We start from the raw sequence: 21,882 nt of genomic DNA, 5'->3' as shown, positions 1-21,882 counted from the left end.
ATCGGCTTCCAAGCCCCATCGCTTATAGAGTCCTCAGCGCTTTCCTAAGTGGTTTTCCTGGAGCACCCCTACTGACAGGGAGTTCACTGCCTCAGAAGACAGCCTCTTCCACTTTCAGAAGGCTCCAAGTTTCTTCTTATGTTCTGCCCCTCTTTATTTTATTTTTCCAACCTGATGATATATTAGGCCCATATTTTTTCACCTTGGTCTCAAAGTTGTCGTGGCAAAGATTTCAGTTGCCATCATCAAACTTGGATCACAGAATGCACTCATCTAGCAACTTTGTTGGGATAGCCTCTAATTTATGTCAGAAAAGAAAATGAAGTTGGGATCCATTCTTCTGGATATGTTTTATAAAGCTTATGCCTTATGCTTTGTATATATCCACATACGTCTATATATACACATGTGTTTATGTGCGTGTGGATATATCATTAATGAGTTTGTATTTATGATATGCTTATACCATCTTCTTTTACATTTGGATAGAAGTGGGAACAAGATCCGGAAACTTTCCTGATCATTATAAAGGGAGCTGGTGGAAAGGCTTTCTGTGCTGGAGGTGATATCAGAGGTAAAAACTTTTTTCCCTTCTCACCTAAATGCTTTTTTCCCCCAATAAAACTGATAAGGTATTAGCAAATTTTTGTGGTACTTTGTAACTTGCTTTACTTTCTAGAATTGTTTTTTGTTAAACAGTTAATACATTTTTAGTGTGGTTAACTTAGAAAAAGAAAACATTTAAAGACTTACCTCTTGTAGTTAATAGAAAAATGAGAATAGCAGCTTTTTTTTTTTTTTTTTAACTACATACGTGCCCTTCAGGTATCTTGTCTCTTTCCCTGAATCATCCTGAACAAAATGTCCAGTTATGGTATGTGATTCTGCTGTTTATTTTAGAATAGCTGTTATTAAGCAATTGTTTATCACATAAGCCTGACAACCTGGCCATGTTGAGTGACTTGTCATTCTCCAAACATGACATGCTCTCACATATTTCCATGACTTTGTGCTTTCCCGTTGTTCATGATCCCAAAGCAAGAATGCACTTAATTGTAGTATTTATCCTATTATCAATATTTTTTGTGTTTAAATTAACATGCTGAGATAAATAAAAAGATTAATTCTCCTTATCTTTCTAATTATTTAGGTCAATCTGTACATATTTAACTATTAAAAACAAAAGACAAAAGAGAGAAGAAATGTTATTACCACTGGTTGTCAGTATTTTATATATACTGAAAACATTTTGAGTTTTGTTTCTTATGGAATTGGTAGTTTCCTGGGATGGTTTTTTTCTTTCTGTTTTATTTTTTTATATTTTTTGTATTGTGTTAAGATGATAATGTTCAGGTTGATCTATTTACCATATTTATAATCTTATGTAAACCATTACATTTGAAATAGGAAGAAACAAGCTTGATTCAGGACATCATTTCAAATATCTATTAAATTTAAAATAACTGAGTCTTAAAATTTCACTTTAAAATTTTCAGTTGCTTCGACTGACTTGTTAACTGAATCGTTTTTTGAATTTGTTTTGCCCACTACTTAAATATTTTTAAAACATTGTTTTTCAGCGTGGAATTAATCTTTCCTCAAGAGCTGGGCTTTTGATCTTGTCAGTTTACAGATGGGCAGAGCCTTATGTATTGATTTCAGCTTCTTCTGACTGTGAGCTATTTTTGCATATAGGCCTAACTTTACATTGCTGTTTGGAAATACAGTTAAAAATTCTAGAATTATTCTAGTTCACATGTATAAGCAACAGATTTCAATTCTAGGAAATTTAGTTTCTTTTAAACATCATAGTCCAAGACAGTAAGTGGGCACTCTGAAAAATAAAATTTCTTTTGTAATTTATTTATTTTACTTTTGGCTGTCTTGGGTCTTCAGTGCTGCCCACGGGCTTTCTCTAGTTGTGGTGAGCGGGGGCTACTCTTCGTTGCAGTGCGCGGGCTCCTCATCGTGGTGGCTTCCCTTGTTGCAGAGTACAGGCTCGTGGCTCACGGGCTTCAGTAATTGTGGCTCACGGGCTCCAGTAATTGTGGCTCATGGGCTCTATAGCACAGGCTCAGTAGTTGTGGCACATGGATTAGCTGCTCTGAGGCATGTGGGATCTTCCCAGACCAGGGCCCAAACCCATGTCCCCTGCATTGCCAGGCGGATTCCCAACCACTGCGCCACCAGGGAAGCCCTGACAAAAAAATTTTAAATGATGTTACTAAACATCATTTAATTTATATGGAACTGATTGGTTAGAATAAGATTAGAAGGAAATCTCAGAAGATTTCTAAGATAAAAGAGATTTATTCCACAGGCAATACAATTTGCACTCCTTTTCTTTTAGTACTGGGGAGAAATGATGAAAGATAATAGATGAGGGTTTTAGGGGTTTTATCGGTGAAAGCCTCAGAATGACAAAACTACATATCAAACCTTTTTTTATTTTTAAAATATTTATTTATTTGGTTACCCCATGCGGCTTGCAGGACCTTAGTTCCCCAACCAGGGCCTGAACCTGGGCCACGGCAGTGAAAGCACTGAGTCCTAACCATTGGACCACCCAGGAATTCCCCAAACCTTTTTTTTTAAAAACCAAGAAAAAAAGTCAATATTTGGTTGGAACATTTTGAAGGAAGCTATATCAGAGTTCTGAAGTTAGTCTAAAAATCTATTAATAGTCAACAATTTTTATGTAACTCTTTCCCATAAAAGAAGTAAATGTATATATTTAATTTGTATTTTAGTAGGTAATTCTCATAGGACTTAGACAAGAAAAGCATATGAGCTTGAAGTGTATGGAAGAGAGGTTTGATGGTGGTTTTGACATTGACTATAGTAGGAGTACAGTAGATTAGACTATGGAACTCTGGATAATAGAAAATTGCAATAGAAATGAAACTATTTGATTGTTATTTATTATTAAGATATTTACTGAGCACCTGCTTATTAAGACAGGCATTTGTATGCTGTAGCAATATCTTTGAGAGGTTATATTTCCATTGATATTAATAAATAAGGATATTACTATCTCATTTACCTTCTTAGCCTCACCTTTTACCATTCTCCTTTAGTCTTTTTTTTTTTGCGGTACGCGGGTCTCTCACTGTTGTGGCCTCTCCCGTTGCGGAGCACAGGCTCCGGACGCGCAGGCTCAGCGGCCATGGCTCATGGGCCCAGCCGCTATGTGGCATGTGGGATCTTCCCGGACCAGGGCACGAACCCATGTCCCCTGCATCGGCAGGCAGACTCTCAACCACTGCGCCATCAGGGAAGCACTCCTTTAGTCTTTTAAAACTACATATTTCTTGATTTTATTCTTCCTTGCCTGTGTGCCTTTGTAGGTACTCCTTTCTCTACTCAGAACTTTTCACTTTTCAGAACTTTTCATTTTTAGGAAATCCTTACCTGTTGTTCACATTTGGCTCAGAGTTCTCTCTTCTGGGAAGCCTTCTTTTTTTTTTTTTTAATTTTTTTTTTTTTTTTGGGTGCATCGTGTGCCATGCAGGATCTTAGTTCCCTGACCAGAGATCGAACCTGTGGCCCCTGCAGTGGAAGCATGGAGTCCTAACCGCTGGACTGCCAGGGAAGTCCCTGGGAAGGCTTCTTTTAATTACATCTCTTATGCTCACATTCCCACGGCACCCCAACCTTAGAGGGGGCATAACACAAGGAGTGTAGCTCAGTAGTCTGTCTTACTAGTCTGAACTCCAGGGCAGCCGTCTTATATTGCTGTCTTGTTATCTACAGCACTGAAAACAGTGCGTGGTACCTGGTAGATGCTCAGCAAATGCTCCATGGTGAAATGAATGTGGCAGAAGTATTTAACTAGATGGAGTATATAGAACTCTGTGTGTGTGTGCATGCACATGTGCATATATTTCTTTGCGTGTATATGTATAATGTACTTTGTGTTAAGATATATTACCAAAGGAAACATGTATCCAGCAAACATTCATTTAGGTGCTACAGAAAATAGTCAAAATAAAATGTATTTTGTACCAATATATAACTTATAATTTAATTATAACACTTTGTAAGAAGTTCTGAATAAGAATTTTTGCATTGAAGTTTTGACATTGGACTATGGATTTGGGGCTAACTATAGTATGTCCGTGGCATAGGTGACTTCAGAACCTTAACAAACCATTCTAGACTTTCCCCCTGGTACTTGCTATCACATTATTTAAAATTTTTCTATTTGACTGTATTGACTGGAAAACACTTTTTGTGATTTGTAATCCTTCTTTTTTCTTTTTTTATTGTAGTGATCTCAGAAGCTAGAAAGGCAAATCAGAAGATAGCTCAAGATTTCTTCAGAGAAGAATATATGCTGAACAATGCTATTGGTATGTGTGCTCTGCTGAGAGCTTTGAAAATGGAATCAAGACATAAGCTGCACAGTACGAATTGTTAAAATGTAATCAACAGACACTCTTGTTTAATCTTTTATATACTTTGTGCCAGGAATAAACTTGATTAAAGTAGTCTGACTGCTCATTCCAGAACAATTCATACTTGATTATTAAATAGGGTATACTTAACTACTATTTGCCATATAATCAATATGGAAACATGGATTCTGATCATATGGTTGGCTTTCTTGGAAAACAAAAAACTTGGGTGCCAGTTTTCTCTATAAAATGAAGTGTCATTTCTGAATTCTTGAGGAACTCTGGGATGAAATTTCTTTATAGTCATCATTCCAGATTTCATTGGAAGTGACACAGTAGTTACATTTATCAAGCATGTGTTTCAAATGTTAAATTACAGGGAATAATATAATAAATACTTGTGTACCCACCAGCCCAGAATGAATAGACCACTATATTTTATTTTTGCTTGATGTTTTGAAATTTATTTAAATTAAATAGAATACTATGAGTTTTAAAATTATTGTTCAGTCTACTTCATTGCTTGCTTCAGTGCCATTTCTTTCTCTTCAGAAGCAACCAGTATCCCTCCTCAGAAGCAACGATTGTCATTAGTTTTTAGCACATCCAGTTAGACTGTACTTTATATTTTTACTACATATTTATGAACAAAAGTAGTATTACTTTATGTTTTTGAAATTTGCATAAGTACTTTCTTACTGTGTATACCATTCCATAAGTTTTTGATAACATGGAATGTAACTGTTCTTATATTATTCAATTACCCCATATTAATCTGTTCTATATTAGTGGTTATTTTAGATTATTTCAGCTTTTTACTAATACAGATTGTTACACCCTTATATGTACACCCTTAGTGCCCATGTGCAAAAATTTATAGAAATAATAGAAGTCGAATGGATGGATCATAGAGTTTATGTATCTTCAGTGTGTTTCCAAATTCTTCTCTAAAGTATAAGACTTTATTTTTTACATGTCCTTTCTATCATTTTTTGTTTTTAAACTTTGCATGCTTTATATCTTATTGTGGTTTTAATTTGTACTTCATTGGACGCAGGTAAAGTAGAAGGTGTTTATGTTAATCATTTATATTTTCTTTTCAGTTTCATCCTTTGTTTATCTTTCTTTTGGATTGTCTTTTTCTTACTGATTTTATAGGTCTTTATGTATTCTGATTCTTCACTTTTGTAGATCATATATATTATAAATACACTTCTCAGTCTGCTACTTTATCTTTTGGTATATACAAGTTTTTGTTTGAGATGAAATGTATTCTTTTCCTTTATGATTTCTGCTATTTGCATTTTAAAAACGCTTAATAACATGGAGGTTTTTAAGATGTTCTTTTATATTTTCTTTTAATAGTTTGTTTCTTTATACTCTAAGTCTTTAAAGTGCTTGGAATTTTTTTGCATGTGACATCATCTAACTTTTACTTTTCAGCTAGAAAGCCAGAAGTTGTAATGCCTTTGATTGAATAGTCCTTGTTTTCCTCACTGGTTTTAATGATACTTCCATCATATATCAAGTTCTTATATGTGACCGGGTCTGTTTCTGGGCAACTTTGTTCATTGGCCTATTTGTCTGTACATATGGTAAAACTACAGTGTCAAAATTATTATAGCTTTAAGATATGTCTGTCTCTGATAGGACAAGTTACCCTTGTTTTCTTTCAAGATTTTCTTGGCTACTCTTGGACTTTGGATTTTTCAAATGAATTTTTTTTTTTGGTTTTTAAAAATTCAAATGAATTTTAAAATTATTTTGATATTTAATAAGCTTATGCAGTCATCGCCATTAATCTGTTTTAGAACATTTTCATCAGATTGACTTTCATGTCCTTTCATAATGTTTTATAATTTTCTCCATAAAGAAAAAAAAAGATTTTTTAAGTGTTATTTTTAGACAGCTTATTTTTTTTGTTACTACATTTAATAGTAATTTTTCTTATTACATTTTCTAATTGACTATTTCTAGCATGTAGAAATGCTTTTGATTTTAGTATTTTGTTCTTACATCCAGCAACCCTGCTGAAATTTATTATCAGTTCTAATGATGTTTCTGTAGGTTCTCTTGGCTTTTCTACATTGGTAATTCTACCATCTACACGTAATTTTTTTCATCTCTTTCCAGTCTGTATACTTATGACTTTTCTTGTTATATTTTGGCTAGGACCTCTATTATAATGCTGAATGATTGTGGTGTTGTCTTATTTCTGATGTCCATGGGAAAGCTTTTAAAATTTCATTCTCTAGTATATAATCATTTTATAGACACTTTTTACCAAGTTACAGATGTTACTTCTGTTCCAAATTTGTTAGGGGTATTTTCTTTTGTTTGTTCAGTTGTAGTGGTCCAGTGCTTAAGCATCCACTTTTCTGACTTTTTCTCTTCCTCTCATGGGTAGGAGCTTACTGAGTTTTAGGATCAGCAGATAGAGTTTTTCTAGCTATGTTTTACAAGTCATATAGCTCTTCCTACCGTGAGGCTTTATGCAGGTATTAACTCATAGCATGTTATGTGTGGTTCATGTTATTCCTGACTCAGAACAGATACACACACACTCACTCATAATCTTTGGCTGTAGCTTCCACACAGCTATTAGCTCTGAGTTTATTTGTTTCTGGCACCTGTGGATTTCCCTTGTTTGGCTTTGAACTTGGATATACATTGACAAAAAATTTTTTCTCTAGAATTTTTATGTCTTTGAGGTAGGAGTGGGGAGACGAGGCTGTTTCCCAATTTAACCCAGTGAGCCATATTGAATAGAGAGCTCTCATTTCTTTTGAGTCTATAGTTCTACAGGTCAGGTTTTACTTAGGATGTTTTATTCATTCTAAAAATTCATACCAGCGCTGTCCAATAGTACTTTCTGTAATGACAAAAGTATTCTGTTTCTGTGCTGTGCAGTATGATCACTACTAGCCACACATGGCTAATGAGCACTTGAAATGGGGCCACTGTGATCAGTAAACTGAATTTTACCTTTGTTTAATGGTAATTAATTATAATCTAAATAACTACATTTGGCTATTGGCTACTATATTAGACAGTGCAGTTCTATACTAAATAAAAGGAGAGGGGCGAAAACCTCTAAGCAGTTTGAGAAGAGTTTGGTAAATGCTAATATACAGAGAGAAAGCCTTCCAGATATAATCTCTATATTGTAATGACATATTTTAGTCGTTAAGGAATTTGACAGATTCTGGCCTTGTGTTCCTGCATCAATTAGCTTCTGATATTTCATATCTAAAATATATGTATCTGTAGCTGAAATGGTATATTTGTATGCATGTCCACTCCAATCAATAGAGATATTTGTTTCCATTGTTTCTAGGGAATTATAGTTAAAAATTGAGGGCTGTGGAAGTCCTTGTGAATGTTAAATTAGAATTGTACTTCAGTGGCTCATTTGGCAGATTGGGAATATTTATAGAATTGCTAGATGGATCAAAACTGTACTTTTTTTTTTTTTTTTTTTTTTTTTTTTTTTTGCGGTACGCGGGCCTCTTTTTTTTTTTTTGAGGTACGCGGGCCTCTCACTGCTGTGGCCTCTCCCGTTGCGGAGCACAGGCTCCGGACGCGCAGGCCCAGCGGCCATGGCTCACGGGCCCAGCCGCTTCGCGGCATGTGGGATCTTCCCGGACCGGGGCACGAACCCGCGTCCCCTGCATCGGCAGGCGGACTCTCAACCACTGCACCACCAGGGAAGCCCGAAAACTGTACTTTTATATTTGTCTTTGGTAAGGAAGTTATACTGGCAACAAGCTGTAATAGAAGTACAGTGATTTATATTATGTTGTGCGCAACTTCCTCTTCAGAGAGAAAGGAACTGAGTAAAAGTTTACAGGATTTTTGAGCTGGAAGGAACTTTTGAGGCAAGTCTCATCATTTAATAGATAAGGAAACTTATCTATATATTATATACATGATATACACATGTATGATAGGCATATATACGTATAACTTGCGTATATGTGTATACACATATATATATTGAATTGCCAGTATATAAGTATCTAATGCCAGTATATATATTAAATATAGTTGAATTGCCAGTTAATGACAAAGCTGAGACTAAAATTTGGGTCTTTTAACTCCCAGTCCTTGCTTTTTCCTGTAATCCAGATACTTCTTTAGATGTATAGAAGACAAATTATGTTCTTTAAAATACAACTGTGTTACATAAACATCAGTGGCTTGTAAGGCAAATATTGTTTTTCTCAATAGTTGAGTTATATAGGCTTTCATCTGTTTCAAATTGAGGTGTTGAGTTTTTCATAATAATGAATAGATGATCAGGATTGTGTATGGACTGATGTTTTAAAAAGAACATATTTTATAAGCCATATGTTTAGTCTACTTTGATATTTCTTGCAAAAATTTCTTAGGGAAAATACTCAGAGTTCATGTAACATGTGATTTTTGGAAAAATAAAATGTATTTTAAGCATTGTAACTAATTACAGCTCTGTTTCTTTTAGATTCTTGCCAAAAACCATATATTGCACTTATTCATGGAATTACAATGGGTGGGGTAAGTAGACTGTTTACTCTTATCATTGTTTTGTGAGCTATATTAAAAATAATTATTAAACAGAAGTGAGACAATGAATGTAATACAATAGAAGTTGAAACAAATCATGTTTGGAGCTTTGCAGGTTTGGGATATAATATTTGCTTCACCCAAAAATATACGTTCTTAATTATGTTCTATGCTATTTCAGCTTCTTGAATTAGCTTTCTTAACTAACAACATTGATTCTTTTTTTTTCTTATGTAGAGCCCTTTTTCTACTTATAAGTAAACAGATTGCTTTCAACAGCTTCAGAAAAGAAACTGGAATGTTGAGGGTTTTTTAGACTCTGAATAGTGGAGATGTGGTTCCTAAGTTATATCTACTGCACAAAATCTCACCTTAGTGAAAGTGTTTGGATACTTTTTGAAGTTCTCTGAAAGTGCATTTCTATCAGTTGACAAATCTTTGTAATAGCACAGATGCAAAATAAATAAATCTTAGATTTCACTGGCTTTGAATAGTTTTATAGGGAGTTGGAGAGAACATGAAATAATTACAGAAAAAGTGTTCCAATGTGTGGCACGCTACAACAAAGACAAGCCTTTAAAGAAGTGAGAGGTCAGAATAGGTCTTCATGGCAGGAGGAGGTAGGATTGAAGAAGGTAGTAGGAAGCTGAAGGGTGGAATTTCAAAGATTGAACTTAAGTATTTCAAACATTTAGTCATTGGGAGATGTCCCCCTCTTTCTAGGAAAACCACACACTAGATGAAGTCTCTTGGGCACTTGGAATTGCTTAGATCTTTCTTTTTGAGTTTGTTTTATTGAAGTATAGTTGATTTACAATATGTGTTAATTTCTGCTATACAGTGAAGTGATTCAGTTATACATATATATATATTCTTTTTCATATTCTTTTCCCTTATGGTTTATGACAGGATATTGAATACAGTTGCCTGTGCTATACAGTGGGACCTTGTTGTTTATCCATTCTGCACATAATAGTTTGCATCTGTTAATCCCACACACCCTATCCATCAGAACTGCTTAGATCCTGCACATCATTTTGGGAAAGGGCTTCCACCTGTGGTTAGGAGCAGGATCAAGGGCAGTCTGTACCTCTCAGCTTGTGGCAGGTACTGAGCGTGAGTTGATTGTGCTTTCTTTGTCAATGAAGTGCTAAGATGGGAAAAATAAGAGCTCCCTGAAAAAATTCTGCAGAACAAAAGGAAGGAACATAATCTGAAGCTTTGAAGGAAGAGCCCCCTATGAATGTGAAAGGAACCAGAAAAAAATGAAAACAAACAAAAAAACATTGGGCATACTTAATAACATGTAAAATGATGTGGCTCCAATGAAATAGGAAAGACAGCCCATAAGTAGACAACAAGCTTAGATGAAAGGGCAGCAGGTTACAAGGGGGAACAGGCAACATAGGAAGGATGACTGGAAACTAAAATGCAATAGCAGAACCTGACATTCCACTTTGAAGGTCATAGATAAGAAGGAGTTGAATTTCATATTACAGTTAATGAACTTGTGTCTGTGGAGGACAAACTTGAGAAGCTCTCACCAAGAAAGGACAAGGATAAAAATGATGAGAACAAACATTAGTCAAACTCTAAGGGTGGAGCCCAGTAGTATGTGTTTTAATAAGTCCTCCAAGTGATTGAGTCATGTTAAGTGGGAACTAGTGCCCAAGACATCGATTGTATGTAATGAATTAACTGCATTCATATTTCTGCCCTGTGATTCTAGAATGGTACCAGTTATATACCATGCTTGGAAAAACTGAGAAAATAGTTAAGTCTTTTGCAGTGATCTCTGGTTCAGATGACGAGCCCCTCAGTGAGAAAGGTTCTTTTATATGACATATTGTCAGCCCTGCCCCTAAAAAAAAAAAAAAAAAACCTATGTGTCTTTTCTTCTATCAGGTCTGCCACCTACAACTCCCCATATGTACTCTACATCTAATTCATCTTTAAAGACTGAAAGTTCTCCCCTATATTTTTTAACAGTCTTAAATACCACTATGATTAGATGTGATTTTTTTTCCTTCATTGACTCAGTGCATTCAATCTTTACTCCAAATTTGGCCTTTATTCTTTATTGTCAGTTATTATGAAATATGCCCAAGTATATTAGATGGTCTGTAAAGGTGAGGACTACTTTTTTTTTAGCATGCTCATAACAACTAGGGAATGCACAGTATAGATTTAATAAATTATTTTAAAAATTCTGCTTTAAAAAACATCTTTGTAGCCTTTGAAGGAGTAAAATTTACAGACTGGAAGTGAATCAGTTCTTTTTTCTTGTAATGGGATTTTATATGTATCTTGGTTTTGAAGACTAACTTTTCATGTCTCATTTACAAACGTTGCTTAATATAAGACTCAGTGAACTCTAGCTTTTGAAAATGTAATCCTCTAGATCTTCGGCTCTCAACCTTGGCTGCATTTTAGAATCACCTGAGAGTCTTTCAGAAACCCTGGTGCCCAGGCTTTACTTACCTCCCGAACCATTAATCACATATTAGAGCAGGACTCGGGTATTTTTAAAGCTCCCTTATAATCCCAATGTGAAACTAAGGTTAGGAACTGCTGAACTACTAGCAATTCCCAACTAGTGTATAGTTCAGTGTTAGCTGTGGACCTTTTTCAAAAAGGCAGTGGTTCTCACAGGTTAGCTCATATCAAAATCCAAGGGCTGGAAGGCAGTGGTTCTCACAGGTTATCAGAATCCAAGAGCTTGTTAAAAGGCAGACTCGGGACTTCCCTGGTGGTGCAGTGGTTAAGAATCCGCTTGCTAATGTTGGGGACACGGATTTGATCCCTGGTCTGGGAAGATCCCACATGCCGCAGAGCAACTAAGCACGTGCACCACAACTACAGAGCCTGCGCTCTAGAGCCCACGCACTGCAACTACCGAAGCCTGTGCGCCCTAGGGCCCACGTGCCGCAACTGCTGAGCCCACATGCCGCAACTGCTGAGCCCACGTGCCGCAACTGCTGAGCCCACATGCTGCAAATACTGAAGCCCGTGCGCCTAGAGCCCATGCTCCACAACAAGAGAAGACACTTCAATGAGAACCCTGCGCACCACAACGAAGAGTAGCTCTCGCTCGCCGCAACTAGAGAAAGCCCGCGCGCAGCAACAAAGACCCAACACAGCCAAAAATAAAATATAATAAAAAAATAAATAAATAAAGGTGGACTTAAAAAAAAAAAAAAAGGCTGACTCCTCTCACCGCCCCCCCCCAGTTCCAGTTTAGTCAGTTTGAAGTGTGGCCTAAGAATTTGCATTTCTAAAAGTTCCCAGATGATGTTGATGATGCTCGTGATAGTGGGGGTGCCTCACTTTAGGAACCACTGCCATAAAGTGTTGAGAACATGCAGTTTGTTAGTTCAAAAGGCCTTTATTTTCAGAATTTTTAGTAGAATTTTAGTATTATAGGTAATTGTTTTATGGATATGTTTTAAATCCTAATATAAAAGTATGAGACTAAGCTATGGCAAATATAGCTTGCGAAAAGGTAGCCAAATAGTTTTGTCTCTGTCTTTATCTTGATTCTGATCAATGAATTATTTCTTATAAGAAAGAATTATAAGAAAACTTGAACAATCCAAAAGATGGCGCCATAGAGCTTGATTTTTATTTAATTTTATTTTTTACTATAGAAAAAAATATTTTTCCAGCAATGAAAGTGACAGTTTTACTGTCTCTTGTTGTTTACCATGAAGAGTAACACAGCACTTTGTAGAGGGGATAACTAAATTCTATTATGTTTCAGATTTCAGAAATTCAAATGTTTACTTGATATTTTGGTATACAGTAAAATAAAAATGTTTCTGAGTGGTTCTCCACTTGGTTGATTAAAAGTATGTAAGATTATGTCATTACAATGTTTTTGAAAGAGATGAAAATTTTTTTGAATAGCAATTTGAAAGAATAATTCATTGTTTCCTAAAAAGGAAGAATTTTAATTTCCTTTACCCTTTATTTTAAAAATCTAGTCATATTTTCTCAAGTTAATATATAACGGAAAGGCAAATTTGCTTTAAAAGTTAAAATTAATTTTAAGTAGCTATAGAACAGAAAAAACTCTTATTTTTATTCTGTATGTGTAGTACTGCCTACATTTCCCTCCCAACTGAATTGGATTTAAAAAACTTTAAGTTTCTTTCCTTTTCCTTCTTCCCTTTCTTTGTCCCTTCCTCTCTCCCTTCCTCCCTTTTCTTTTCCCACCAATGCATTTTACAGTAGAAACAAAATTAGCTCCCCCAAGCCAACTCAAAATATGTTTACAATATGGTATTGTTTTTGCGTTTCTCAGAGTGTCCTAAAGATGCTGCAAGCAAAAGGGTTTTGTGATCAATATAATGGAAAATTAAAAGTTTTAAGGCATACTTTAGAAGGGGTATACTCTAATGAATAGAGAAGGAGTGGGAACTGGATTGGAAACAGTGAGCATATACAATCTCCAAAAGACTTTTTGGGATACAAACCAGCCACGTGGAAAACTGACTAGTGCTCAGTTAAATGGGAGCTACTGAATCAGATTGAGTTTAGCCACAATTAATGTCACTGAGACATGTTCTTATGAGAAGAATTACTACAAAGTGTTGTAGTATTTGCATATAACCTATGCATATCCTCCTATATACTTTAAATCATCTCTAGGTTACTTATACAGTGTAAATGCTGTGAAAATACAATGTAAATAGTTGCTGTTGTACAGCAAAATTCAAATCTTGCTTTTTGGAACTTTCTGGAGTTTTTTTCTCAATATTTTGAATTCACAGTTGGTTAAATCTGTGGGTATGGAGGGCTGAGTGTATTTTGGATATTAACTCCCTGATCAGTTATATGGTTTGCAGATGTTTTCCCCCATGTCATAGGTTGCCTTTTCATTTGTTGATGATTTCCTTTGCTGTGTAGAAGCTTCTATTTGATGCAGTTCACGTTTATTTTTGCTTTTTTGCCTTTGCATTTGGTGTCAATCCCCCAAATCATTGCCAAGACCAGTATGAAGGAGCTTATTCCTTATGTTTTCTACTATGAGTTTTATGATTTCAGGTCTTACATTCAAGTCTAATCCATTTTGAGCTGATTTTTGTGTATAGAGTGAGGTCTAGTTTCATTTTTTTCCATGTGGATATCTGGTTTTCCCAACACCATTTATTGAAGAGACATTCCTTTCCCCATTGTATATTCTTGATTCCTTTGTTGAAAATTAATTGACCATATTGTGTAGTTTTATTTTGGGGCGCGTTCTCTCTCTCTCTCTCTCTCTCTCTCTCTCTACTTTTTAATTTTTTTTTTGGTTCCACTGGTCTATGTGTCTGTTTTTATGCCAATACCATAGTGTTTTGATGACTGTAGCTTTATAATATGATTTGAAGTCAGGAAGTGTGATGCTTCCAGCTTTGTTTTTCTTTCTCAAGGTTTCTTTGGCTATTTGAGGTCTTGATTATCCTGTATCTGTGAAAAATGCCATTGGAATTTTGACAGAGATTACATAGAGTTTGTAGATTGCTTTGGGTAGTATGGACATTTAAACAATACTCATCTGATCAGTGAGCACAGAATATCTTTCCATAATATGTGTCTTCTTCAATTTCTTTCATCAGTGTCTTAGAGTTGTGAGTGTATAGCTCTTTCACCTCCTTGGTTAAATTTATTCTTAGGTATTTTATTCTTTTTGATCCAATTGTAAATGGGATTGTTTTCTTAATGTCTCTCTGAAAGTTATTTGTGTACAGAAACACAACTGATTTTTGTGTATTAATTTTGTATCCTGCAACTTTACTGAATTTGTTTACTAGTTTTAAACATTTTTTTGTGGCATCTTTAGGGTTTCCTATATATATCATGTCATCTTCAGGTAGTTTTACTTCCTTTCTGATTTTGATCCTTTTATTTATTCTTCTTGCCGAATTGCTCTGGCTAGGACTATTCTGTGGTGAATAAAAGTGGTGAGAGTGGGCATCCTTGTCTTATTCCTGATCATAGAGGAAAAGCATTTAGCTTTTCACTGTTGAGTATGATGTTAGCTGTGGGCTTGTCATATATGGACTTTATTATGTTGAGGTACATTCCATCTATACCTAATTTGTTGAGGCTTTTTATCATAAAAGAATGTTGAATTTCATCAAATGCTTTTTCTGCATCTATTGAGATGATTATATGATTTTTATCCTTCATTTTGTTAATGTGGTGCATCACGTTGATTTCCCATATGTTGAACCATTCTTGCATCTCAGGAGTAAATCCTACTTGATCATGGTATATGATTCTTTTAATGTATTGTTGAATTTAGTTTCCTGATATGTTGTTAAGGATTTTTCCATCTGTGTTCATCAGGAATATTGTCCTGTAATTTTCTTTCCTTACAGCATTTTCGTCTAATAAGAACGGTAGACATTCTTATTGCTAAGGCTGCTTGTGTAGATCAAGGTTACTTGATTTCAGATACATGAATATGAGACAGGTATGCATTGAACTCTGATTCTTATTTGTCCTTTGTCGGTTTAAGGTGGAAGCAGCCAGTTGTTAACTGTGATGAAACTAGACCTGAAGCAAATGTGCAAAGATAAAGGATGATCAGTCAGGGACTTCCCTGGCAGTCTAGTGATTAAGAATTTGCCTTCCAATGCAGGGGGTGCAGGTTTGATCCCTGGTCGGGGAGCTAAGATCCCACGTGCAACCCGGTCAAAAAACCAAAACATAAAACAGAAGCAATATTGCAACAAATTCAATGCAGACTTTAAAAATGGTCCACATCAAAAAAATCTTTAAAAAAAAAAAAAAGGATGATCAGTCAGAGACTAAAGGAAGGTACTGCAGTGCAGTTGCCCTGGGAACTAAAAATAAAAGAACTATACTGACAGGCAAAGTTGTGTTGTGGAGAAAGCAATAAAATATATTAAGAGAGGAAGAATAATCAGATAAAAAAGGATATGGGGAATTCCCTGGCGGTACAGTGGTTAGGACTCAGCGCTTTCACTGCCAGGGTCCAGGTTAGATCCCTGGTCAGGGAACTAAGATCCTGTGGCATGGCCAAAAAATAAGATATGAAAAAGAGCCTCCTTTAAGACTGAAGATTAATAACATGGCAGGATCTGTGAAAGGAAGAATAGAGAAGAAATTTCCCTTGGATTTCTAAGTGTTCAGAATATGTACTTATGTGCATTCATTTTCAGTTGTGTTCACTGTTGGCATTTCTCCAAGCCTGGATGGATATCTTTTTCTTGATAGAGAAGGGAAGGTGCCTCCCTTTCTCCCATGGGGTTCTCTCTACTTAGATTTCCTTCTGCTTTATTAGGGGAGAGTAAGGGTTGCTTTTAGTTGCAGAATTTCTCATAATAGATTTTTAGGGTTATTTAGTTTCTCAGTGAGCCTTTTTCATAGGTAAGCATTGGGTTCTATTTTTCAGTACACAATGGATTACCCTCTAACAAATGTTCCTATGCTGTTTAACTCCATCTCATCCCTTGTCTGTCTTATTAGAGCCCTTTATTCTCTCCTTGCCTCTACTCTTTTCACCCTGGCTTTTAGCCCAAACATATCTAAGTAGAGAATTGGAAAGTGCTTCCATTTACTAACCAGGAACTTGGCTTTCCTGCCTGCCCCTGCTCCATCCTCCATCCCCATTTTAAGGTATTGATTTCTGGGAAGTAGAACTTTTACTTTCCAGGAGTGTGGGTATTCTTGGCAACTTTCACAGACTTGCAGATTCTCAGATCTACAGGGAGTTCTTTTCCATTTCCTTGGCCATTTCCTGTGGGCATATTTGTCAGGTTTTTGGTTCATTTCCTTTTTAAATGTGAAAGCACCCTAGGTTCTTGGTCAAGTGGCAGGCACCTTTCCTCTGTGCCATTCTCATCCTGCCTCCATTTTATCCCCACTATGTTGGGTTGGATGATTTTGGTCTAGGGGGCTCTGTGTCTTATTGAGGAGGCATCAGATTATTTCACAGAGAAGAAAGGGGCAGAGGAGCTCCTTTTGGCCATAAAATGAGCTCATTCTCCTAAGGATATATGGAGGTAGGAGATTTGAGACTAACTAGAGGTTCATTATGATTTTAGCAATAATATGAGGTTGTTCTCAGCTATTTCACCCAACCAGCAAAAATTACTGGATATCTGCTATGTACTAGATACTGGTTAGGCTCTAGGAATAGAATAGTGAGCAAGATAAATATATTTTCTTTCCTTATGGACCTTACTGTCTTGTAAGGCAGGTACCGAGTCGCCTGGGAATACATAAGAGTACTGGCCTCAACTGTGTGTGTATGTCTGAGTACTTTAGTGATGGAGATGGTGTAGGGAAAGCACCCTGGAGGAAGTTTTATTTAAGCTGAGACTTAAAGAGGAATCAGCCAGGGACAAACAAGGTGGGATAGTGGAGGAATGCGCTATGGTTGGTACAAGCGTGTTAAGGGGTTGATGCAGTGTAGAAGAATAGTGTGTGAGTGAGAAGATAATAGTATATGTGAAGATGAGAGAATTCATGTTTGGGAAAGTTAAGTGTGCCTAGATTTGGGAGTATGAAGGAGATAGCGGTTCAGTTCTGAGGTTAGAGAGGTAAGCAAGAAGCCAGATCAGTCCTCTTAGATATAAGATGTTTATCCTGAGATCAAGAGGGAAAGCCTTTTTTTTTTTTTTTTTCCTGTACGCGGGCCTCTCACTGTTGTGGGCTCTCCCGCTGCAGAGCACAGGCTCAGGACGCACAGGCTCAGCGGCCATGGCTCACGGGCCTAGCCTCTCCGCAGCATGTGGGATCTTCCTGGACCGGGGCACGAACCCATGTCTCCTGCATTGGCAGGCAGACTCCCAACCACTGCGCCACCAGGGAAGCCCAGGGAGAGCCATTTTAAAGTGCTTTTAGCCAGGAAAATGGCTTGAATGGTGCATTTTAGACAGAGAACTCTCTTGTGGGAGGAACAGGTTGTAGGGAGGTTAGGATTGGTTGTAAAGAGATTATTCAGGAAGCTCTTGCAGGGATCCAGGTGGGAGATTATGGTGATTTTGAACTAGCATGGAGATAATGAAGGGGGGCGGAAATTAGATAGATTTAAGGGAGATACTTAGGAGGAGACTTGGTGGGATTTGATGATGTATTGGATGTGAGAGATAAAGGGGAGAAGGAGGCAAGGATGACTTCCAGGTTTCTAGACTGGGCAGTGGGCTGAATGGTGGACTGTTTACTTAAGATTCGGGAAAAAGTGTGGCTGGGGAGTGGGTTGGGGAGAGTGAAGGGAGATGAGTTTAATTTGTTAGGTGTGAAATACCTGTGGGCTTATCCACGTGGGAGTGTTTTGTCTGAACAAAAGTGTTTTGTCGGTTATGCACATCTGGAACTCAGGGTGCTGCTTGGGCAGGAAGTATAACTTTAGGACTTACAGAGGCACAGTATGCTCCAAAGTGTGTGCTTCTGCAACATGAATTAGCTCATAAGTGATTGGTAAATGGGAAAATGATGTTAGGATAATGCAAAAATTATATTGATTCATATGCAGTTTTTTCTAGGCAAGGGGAGATAGGATAGTGGCAGTAGATATATAATCATCTAGACAGGAAAAGAGTGCTTAATTACCTCAGTTGCTGTACTGTGAATAGGCATTCTCTTGTCTGTATTTTAAGAAAATTAAAAAAAAAACCCACACAAACAAATGCCTGTTTCTGGGTGGACCTCCACCGTAAGGTGAACCCTCAACTCTTGGCACTTGGTGTTTAATGGCGGCCCCACTGGCTTATAGCTGCACTTACACTGCTTTGTCTCAGCATGTGCCAGTCCTGCTCTGATTAAAGTATTGCCATTCTTTCCACTTTATTGTTGTGCATTTTAAATATCTGCACTGGCATTCTCTGTTCATATTGAGCTGGTGGTCCTAATCAAGTCCCTGGCCTGCGACCATTTATACTTTCTGTTAGCACTCAGAATACAAAGTTGCATAGGTTTTGAGTGGACTGCCAAAACTCTATTTTTCTTAGAAGCTCTGTGCAGTTTTGTAGAGCCTGAGGATTTTTTTCAGTAACTCATCATGTTATAGCAGAGAAACTTGTATTGAAAATTTGTCAGTAGAAAAGCTAATGCAAGGAAATGTGACAGAAATAGAGTGACAACCAAAGTAAGTCCAGAATGGAATACAAAAAAATGTTTATTGGCCAGAGGCGGAACAAGGAACCTATAAAAGACACTGAAAAAGGGGGGCCCAGAGGGGCAAACCAGAAGAGTGGACTTGTCATGGGAACCTTCAAGTTGGCTTCTGTGCCCCAGAAATCTTTGAGAGTTTCTTTGCTTTGTGGCAAAGAACCATATTCCAGGTTTGTTTTGTACATTTTATTCAACAGACCTAAAATCGGGTGTTTTTCCAAGGCAGCCCTGGTTACTTTTAGTAGGAAATGATGGTTAGCAATAGTAATCTGGGCACTAGTTAAGTTGGTAATTGTTTCTAGGCCTTTTTGAAGAGAACTAAGAATATGTGTTTTATTTTTAAGAGAAAATAGGTCCTAGATCCTGAGTTCAGTACTTCCTATTCAAATTTAGATTCTTACTTCTTTGATATTTGTCACTTTCTTCTCATGTATGTTGAAAATCTGTATTTAAAAAAAATAACATTAAGATTGTGACAAATTTGCTTTGTCCTAATGTGTATAATAGTTTCAGAATAACAATAAATGTTATTATGAAGAATGGTCACTTGAAATAATTACTGTCTTTGCCCTATACCAAAATTTTTTAGTAACTTAGCTTTTTCATACTTTTGCAGAGTATTCAACTTGGTTCTCATGAAAATAACTATTTATGACTGACGTTTGGTAAACTCTGAACTCAACAGATCAGAGAAGTATCAGGTATATCAAAAAGTAGCCAGAGGGCTTCCCTGGTGGCACAGTGATTGAGAATCCACCTGCCAGTGCAGGGGACACGGGTTTGAACCCTGGTCCGGGAAGATCCCACGTGCCATGCAGAGTGACTAAGCCCGTGTGCCACAACTACTGAGCTTGCGCTCTAGAGCCCATGCTCTGCAACAAGAGAAGCCACTGCAATGAGAAGCCCGCGGGCACCGCAACGAAGAGTAGCCCCTGCTTGCCCAAAGACCCAATGCAGCCAAAAATTAAATAAATAAATTTATATAAAAAAAAAAAGTAGCCAGAGAGTAGCTTTCAGGATGCTAGTTAATATAGATATTAGTTTTACAGAGTTAAGGGAAATTGTTGGTAAATCTGAGGTCGATTAAGAGTACTCCTGTTATAATAGTTCTTATTGTTTGAATATATGATATGAGGCAGTTGATGCTTAGAGCTTCTCTTTTTAAACATCTATTAAATATGATTGGGATTGACATATACACACTAATATGTATAAAATAGGTAACTAATAAGAACCTGCTGTATAAAAAATAAAATTCGAAAAAAAAATATAATAGACATTTAAAATATAATATGTGGTATGTTATAATATATTGGGGGAATGTGCTTATTTAGGCAAATACCTTGAGCAGGAATCCAGGAGGTACGTAAGAGTTATTTCTAATTTATGTTTTGTTTTTTTAAATTAATTAATTAATTTATGGCTGCGTTCGGGCTGCATTGGGTCTTTGTTGCTGCGCGGGCTACTCTCATTGTGGTGCACTGGCTTCTTATTGCGGTGGCTTCTTTGTTGCAGAGCTCGGGCTCTAGGCACGTGGGCTCAGTAGTTGCAGTGTGTGGGCTTCAGTAGTTGTGCCTTGCGGGCTCTAGAGCGCAGGCTCAGTAGTTGTGGCGCACGGGCTTCGTTGCTCCACAGCGTGTGGGATCTTCCCGGACCAGGGCTCGAACCCGTGTCCCCTGCCTTGGCAGGTGGATTCTTAACCACTGTGCCACCAGGGAAGCCCTCTAATTTATGTTTTAATGTATGATGTACCAGAATTATATTTCTGCTCACTGGCTTTTTTTCATATAACTTTTAAGATTTACTCTCAGCAATTTTCAAATATCTCTCTGATATTTCTGTTGAAAGTAAAACTGTACCTCCAAGGATGGTAGACTGTTTATTCATAAATAAATTAAATATTTCTACAGCAGTTATTTGTTTCTGCTGAATATAATTTTTGTCCAAAAATAACATGAATTATATGCATCCAAAGCAGCATAATGTAAATGCTCTCTGTAGTCTATCAGAATACATTAATAGGGCTTCCCTGGTGGCACAGTGGTTGAGAGTCCGCCTGCTGATGCAGGGGACACGGGTTCATGCCCCGGTCTGGGAAGATCCCGCATGACGCAGAGCGGCTGGGCCCGTGAGCCATGGCCGCTGAGCCTGCGCGTCCAGAGCCTGTGCTCCACAGCGGGAGAGGCCACGACAGTGTGAGGCCTGCGTACCGAAAAAACAAAAAACATTAATATTATGTAATCGGTATGTTAATACTATTAATATGCAATATTAGTCTGTTAATATTAATGTGAGAAGCATAATAAAAATAACTTTTTTTACTGGGTAGGCTGCTAATCTAAGGCATGTGGTCCCAGAGATACATTATGAAACTTATTTTATGATTATGATATTAACTTTTATACCATAGTGACATAATGTGTGATGAAAATCTATTTGAATTTCTGACAGAAATATATACCTAATTTCAAAGAACCATTTATAATCTTGAATGATGGTGAGAGAAGACTCTCATGTACTCACTGATACTGAGATGCAGTGTTCATTCTGGACAGGAGCTTACTCATTCTCTCTGATTAGAATTTAAATTCATGACTCTTTGTGTGAGCATTTGTCACATCACCCCATTGTATGCCTTTCTGAGTTTGTTTTCTTTACTGTGGTTGTTGGCGCTGGTTACTCTGGAACATTTATTTTTATTTTCATTTGGCTCAAAAAGACTATTGTGAAACAATTTCAATTAGTAATATAGTACAGAGAACTCCAGTGTATCCTTCATCCACATTCCCTGTTATTTCTGCATTTGTTTTAT

The 21,882-nt window shown here is 36.8% G+C and overlaps 1 protein-coding gene across 1 annotated transcript in view; it reads left to right on the top strand.

The window, feature by feature from the left end:
- The window catches only part of HIBCH (3-hydroxyisobutyryl-CoA hydrolase), an 80,164-nt gene that overhangs the window by 13,410 nt on the left and 44,872 nt on the right, over positions 1–21,882 (top strand). The window contains exons 3-5 of the mRNA XM_065880608.1: positions 490–574; positions 4,272–4,352; positions 8,881–8,933. Coding sequence (XP_065736680.1) covers positions 490–574; positions 4,272–4,352; positions 8,881–8,933 — 219 coding nt within the window. The remainder of the gene's footprint in view (positions 1–489; positions 575–4,271; positions 4,353–8,880; positions 8,934–21,882) is intronic.

Source organism: Phocoena phocoena, chromosome 7 (assembly GCF_963924675.1).
Source record: "Phocoena phocoena chromosome 7, mPhoPho1.1, whole genome shotgun sequence".
Taxonomy (NCBI): Eukaryota; Metazoa; Chordata; class Mammalia; order Artiodactyla; family Phocoenidae; genus Phocoena; species Phocoena phocoena.
Note: the sequence above shows the minus strand (reverse complement) of the source record. Positions and strands in the feature narration are given on the sequence as shown.